This window comes from Glossina fuscipes, unplaced genomic scaffold (genome assembly GCF_014805625.2).
Source record: "Glossina fuscipes isolate IAEA_lab_2018 unplaced genomic scaffold, Yale_Gfus_2 58888, whole genome shotgun sequence".
NCBI lineage: Eukaryota > Metazoa > Arthropoda > Insecta > Diptera > Glossinidae > Glossina > Glossina fuscipes.
This window is the reverse complement of record NW_024001761.1, coordinates 1-6,540: the sequence shown is the minus strand read 5'-3', so window position 1 is coordinate 6,540 and position 6,540 is coordinate 1. Positions and strand designations below refer to the sequence as shown.

The window sequence follows — 6,540 nt, the reverse complement described above, 5'->3', positions numbered from 1 at the left end:
TGCGGTTGACACAGACCGACAGACACCCTACCCAAGGTTTGTTCGCGGCCGTTACAACTTTCTTACTACTTTCACAAAATTCTCAACTTTTCATTAAGGTCTCAACTTCGAATTGTAGCATGCAAAATAGTATTTAATGGTAAACTTTAAGCGATCATAACGTTTTAATTTGTCTTCTCTTTTAAATTATCTCTTTTTAAATAAATAGTTTATTAGATTCGTTCAGCTGCAAACAGCGAAAGGAAAAAAAAACTTTCTTAAGGAGAACATGGCATGATTTTCCAAACTAAGCAAAGAAGAAAATACACGAATGTCTTAGAAATATAAAAGATAGTTGGTGAAGTGTCAGCAAAAACCGGTCAATCAAACTTACTTAGGAAACAAATGAAAACACGATGGGACAACGGCCATGACCAAACACCCTACCATACTTCGCTTAATACAATTATTCATATAATTACTTTTCAAAATAAGATATTGTATAGCAAGGGTTAGAAGAAATGCTTCGAACCTAGTAATCAAAATTCTTCAAAAATTACGGCCATTGTTTTGATCACAACATGCACAAACGGACATATGGACAGACAAGCTTACCTTGACGCAAAAAGTGATTGTACAAGAAAAGATCTCAAGTCCTTCTGTGTATCACGCAAACTTAATACATTCCCTGTAGCACAAGGGGTTTAGAGTTTAGTGAAAGTAAAAGAAATACAAAATAAAGAATGATGACAACAACCTACTTTGCACAACAAACTGTTAGATGTTGAAAAAGAAAAGTGAATGACAGTATATCCAATATATAACAATTCGCCTATAGGTATTGTAGAATAAAAATGCAAAATATCAGATAGCGAAATAATAACAATTAATAATAAAGCAACAAGCGAAAATTTAAAAAAAAAATTAAGTAAGATAATCGTCAGAGCTAAAGTAAACTGCTTAGCTAGTAACTGGATAACTTGAATGCCTCTTCTCCTCCTGCGTTTTACTTATGTCAAACACTGGTGAGCTGCAAAACAATATATTTTTTGCCGTTGGCATCTGCGTACTAAAGCTTCAGCATATATATAAGACAACCTTCACTGCCTGGTGTCAGTATGAGTTGAGACTTTAAATGGCTTTTCCACTGACCAACATTGCGTATTGGTGATCCCAAAGTGTTTTAAACTCAACCTAAATCTAGCCATTCTATAAAAAACGAAAAACGCTTGCCAAGAATGCAGTCCGTGTTGTGTTTACTTAAATGGTTATATGAATGTACGCTCATTATAAATTTGCCCACTGTCTCTTTATATTTAAGAATTAGATATTCTATCAGCTTAGTACTTGAGATCTCTGTACGAGTTTATGATAATTTTCCAAACAGGAATAAATAATACTGAAGAAAAGAAAATCACGTATTTATAGTATGCACAACTACATAATAGCATAAGCCAAGCATAATAAAAGCGTAAAACGTTACGTATGAACATAGAAACAAATCAATCCGGTCACGTATACGTACCGTTATCAGCAAAAATGATGTCGGAGCACAACAGTTTGCTTGCTTACATTAAATGCAAATTGTCATGAATCCTGCATTGAGCTGAATTCCTTACAAATAAATAAAAAAAAAAAAATTTTATGTGCGACATACTGTTTATATAACAAATAGCTTTTCAAGATTGCTTGCGATTAATAATTAGATATCTTTCTATCAACTCATTTGCTAAAAGAAAGAAGAGAAGCGAAAACTTATTCAATCATCTCTTAAGGAGAAATGTGTTTAGGAGTAAAACGAACAAATATTGAAATTTTTTTTTTTATTACTTGGGGATGGCATCGCCAGTGGTAACTTACTTGAACTGATGAATAGCTGTTAATTTAGTTTCCGAAGGTTCGAATATAAGTGACTTGTTTTTAATATGACAAATTACTCGGAGAATGCCCCATATACGTGTACCACGATGACGAAGTGGTGAAGAGTGTCTACACATAAGATGGCAGAGAGATAAATTACAAATAATGAAAGCAAAAACATTACATTATTACAAAATAAAACACTTCGCTACCAGCCTTCACATAATAAAAAAATTCATTTCGAGATTCTGGCGTTCAGATCTGATAAATATGTTTATATTTACAATTTTCTTGATGTATGCAACACACAGAACGACTTGAAATGCATCGAGCTTTTCAGATCTACTGTTTGAATCGCTTTAACTTTATATAATGTAATTCTTGACTCTACATGCAGTTATTATTTTCACTTTGGGCTTCGAGATTTCTTTACAACACTTCTCACAATTTAAATGTGACATCTTTTGTTTGATATTTCCTATTATCCGAAGCAGTGTGGCTATATATATAAATGCAATTACCGGCCTTGCTGGAACTTTACAAATGCTTTTTACATTGCGCGTTTCACCCAATTTTTCCAAATCCTTAATAGTTCTCCATGTTTTCTTAATCTGTAACTCGAAAGAAAAAAATCGTAAATTTGTATACTCGCAAAATATTATCTTGTACTGCTTACGTCATTAGCTGTTTCCAGCACCTTTTCAGGAATGAACATTAGCGAGAAGGCCTGAACTTCGTCATTTAATGATTCTAAGCGTTCTTCGAAAACAATGCATTCGCTTAAGTGCAGTCTCTTGAAATCTTCAATGTCAACTTTTTGCTCTTCTCTTAACGTAGACAAACGCTCTATGATAGTCCTTGGCCAAGCAACAGCCTCCCACTTCATAGCAAATTGATGATCAGGCAAATTGTAGAAAAAAGAATCTAACATGTCGTATTCCAGGACCATAATTTGTGTATCGGCTTTAACCTGATCCACTACTTCGGGCACTGTTTGAGCGAATTCTCGTATATCGTAAAGATGTTCTATACTTTGTGGTCGTTCATGTATTTTATTATAAATATCCATACACCGTTCTATCAAATGTTCGTTGATATCATACATACGATCTACATAATATTCAAAAATTTTTTTAACAATTTCTATCCTTTTTCGTATCATATGCTGTTTCATCGGATCAACTATAACTAAAAATGGGCAGATAATTATGGTTGGCGGCAAAGTGACACGTAGTTCCTCCTTTTGACGCTTGTGTTCCAAAATATCGGTCTTAACTTGCAACGAAGACTTTTTCGCTGCTTTGTAATTTTGCATATACTGTTGCACGTTAAGCAGGTAGAAATCCACATAATGATCATATTTACGGGAATAAGAGATTAATGGTATAACAGCCTTTGCATAACATCTCTGCATAAGCTCATCACATTCCAAATACAATTCTTCTATCAGCTCGACAGTGAGTATGAAAAGATTGGGGGCAAATCTTAAACTGATCAATGTCTTCGCGTCTATGCAACGCACTGCGTTTGTCTTTTCCAAACTCTTTTTGAATATTTCTTTCATTGCGACTTGAAATTCTTCCGGATTCGTATTGAATACAACTTTTCCGTCTTCTGACACACTCAATATTAAGCTGAAGATAGCTTTAGGAAACGGAAATGCAGTCTCAATATAATTGTTCGCCCATTTGTAATCGTTGGAAATGTTAAGCATTTGCATGCAAGGGTCGCAAAGGAATTGTTTGAAATTTGATATCGATTTCTCTAATAAAACATGCATAGATTCTTGCATGCGGAATTTTACTTGCAGAATAAAGCGAGAAATCTTACACATTTGATACACGCTCCATTTGTCCAGAGTTATGTCCAACCCGCCTTTACCTAAGGCTCTTAAAACAATTGTCACGCCTGCGGAAATTTTTGAAGGCCAAAACGACTTCAGATAATTAGACACATGTGAACTGTTTTGATCTTGAGCTTGCAGGAAATCATTTAAAAACGAAGGCTTTGCAAAATTAATCAAAAATAACGTCATCGTTTCTATATGTTTACATTCCTGAGTTACATTCTGCATATGCCACCCTTAGTATAATAAAGTGAATATGTTAAGACGCTCGTACGCTTTTGTTTTAGCTTTATAACTAAACTTTTAACCAAGCGTCGCTCGCTGCCGCTGAGTATTGAAGGAAATGCCTTTGGCAAGGAACTTCGAATTACGTCACCGGTAAATTTTGGAAACTCCTTGGGCAGCAATTTAACGAACTTTTCAAACTCATAGATTTCCGTATTGAGTTGATTAAAAAATGTAGGATCCGTTTTTACTTTACTCATCAGCCTATCCACCAACTTATTAGGATAAATACGTAGCTCGCTTAAATCTTGTAGCATTACACAGTCAACTATGGTTTCCAGCATGATAACAGTCTCGGCCTCATTACGTACCTGCACGGCTTTCTTCAGGCGCTCAACAAAAATATATGGATTTTAGGCCATAAACATGACTTGTACTTTAGGTACTTCATACACGTGCTCATCTGATAAGTTCATAGCTGTCCATTTACCAGTGTCGTCGTCATAGCTTTGGATAGCTGCGAATTGCCAGTGATAGTCCATTAACCTCTGATTTACCGGCAGGAATGCCTTTGCGGGTAAAGGGTAAAATTCGCCACTTTCAATTTGTCCTAATTTTAGCCAGGCTGTGGGGGAATGTGTATCATAATTGGAGTCATCAAAAAAACTTAAAGGCAAAAAATGCTTAAAAGCATATTCTGATAGTATGTAATATTGTTCTTCGGTGGGCATTAACTCGCTTGCAGTCAAGCCGGCTTTCTCAAATTCTGCTTCCAAATTGGTTTTTGCATATTGTTTCCTTCGACGTTCTACTTCAAATTCAACCATTTTTACGCCGTCTCAATGACATGGGAATGCGGTGTCAATTGTTCATTTTTAACTTTTAATTCGCACCGCTCTGTTGGCAAGTTCTGGGTTCCTCAATGCTAAGTCGCTCAATACTCTCGGCACGGGCTTTTAAAATTGACGACGAGTAAATGTTCGTACGGCGGATTTCCGCTGAATCAGCTTTCTGTAACGATGTTGCTTTTTTGAATATGGCAGTCGAAGGTCTCGAACGTCTGGCCATATTCAACGTTTTTTAAATTTCAGATTGTTCGAAAATATATTTTTTTTCTCCGGGTTTTCTGATAGTTTTTTCTTTTCCTGAAAATACTATTTGCTTCTCAAATGAATAATTGAAATCTTTCTAAATTCTACATAATTTTCTGAAGTGTGTCTTAAGTCATTTTTAAAATGATGAAATTTATATGTGTTGTTACTTCTCAATACATGGCAAACAAATAGAAGAAGAATTCTTATTTTGTTTGCACGAAGCAAAATGTAAGTTATTTTAATAGTACAGTTCAAGCAAAGTGTTTCCTTACACGTATAAGCCACAAATTTTATTCGCTTAGTCCATCCTAACTCAACATCCAAAAAAAAAAAAAATGTAATTATCCGATTTTTTTTGCTCAGGAAGAACATCAAAGAAGTGTTGTTTACCTCAATGCAGGGATTTACGATTCAACTTGGCTCAAAGATTTCCGCGCAATAAAAGCGGTCTTAAGCATCCCTAACTGAATTTGTATGCTGGTCATTTTCATACTGCAGTCCTTATACAAGGTGAATTAAATCTCGATGTTGGTCCTCTTGATGAACATAATCTATCTAAAGATAACGAAGGAAGATATATTGGTTCATTCATGGAAGCTAAGTAAGTGTTAGTAATTTACACATATATATTATGACTGACATATTGATAGGAATTTTTAAGACGCCTAAGTTTATTCGATAATTCCTTTGTATGAGAAATTTCAAACTCCGCACCTTTCCTAATTTCCTCAAAGCGATAATTTGATTTTTTTCTCTTTTTACAAGTCCAAAATCCCAGTTGTCAATTTCAGTGTAGTGCATTGAATGTAGGGAGGCCCGTCCCGTTACTCCAAAAAATTGTTGCGCGCTTCGTTATATAAAACGGAGGTGTGCGCTTAAACAAAAGACAACTGCATTCCCTTATTCGGTAATATTTTAATCATTTAAACAATGATTAGAATTTATTGGAATTTTTTGCTTTCATAAAAATGGTTAATAAATCGTTTTCGTGAAAAAGTGCAGAGCTATATGACACAAATGCAGATGCCTGACAGTTAATTAGATCTTTGGGTGTGGAATTTGGAAATTCTTCATTGTTAGGCGAAAAGAAAGGAAAAGAAAAAATTTGATGGCACTGCTTACCTTTATGATTTCGCTTTTCAATGGCTTCAAAAGATTACAAAAATGTAAGAAGCTATGCAAGTAAAGGTGTGAAAATATTGTGAAAATGACAAGACAAATCAGTTTATATTAGAGTAAAAAGCATAGAAATCCGCTAAAGCCTTTTTTTCAATAAGTATATAACGATCTTGTCGATTTGTAAAATAATCATTCCACAGATTGGCTCTTGATATAAGTAGAGCATCGTCGAATAAAGATATTTTCATATGCTGCAAACTTAATAGTTTATTCCAACGTGGCGGTATCCAACGTTTAGTTGCTGTTGCTCAAGCATCAAAAGAGCTTGGCCAGGTAATCCGTGCTGGAGATCCCCATCAATTCCAACCAGTCGTTATAAACAAATATGCTCGTGGACGCGGTTTATCCACATCATTT

The 6,540-nt window shown here is 34.8% G+C and overlaps 1 protein-coding gene across 1 annotated transcript; it reads right to left on the bottom strand.

The window, feature by feature from the left end:
• Positions 1-2,360: 2,360 nt before the first annotated feature.
• On the bottom strand, positions 2,361-5,188 carry LOC119643204 (dynein heavy chain 1, axonemal-like; the record flags this gene model as incomplete). Its single annotated transcript, XM_038042550.1, is given in 3 exon segments — positions 2,361-2,450; positions 2,516-3,915; positions 3,918-5,188. Coding segments are annotated over 3 exon segments (2,310 nt in total), but the record flags the coding sequence as incomplete, so codon positions are not given.
• Positions 5,189-6,540: the final 1,352 nt, after the last annotated feature.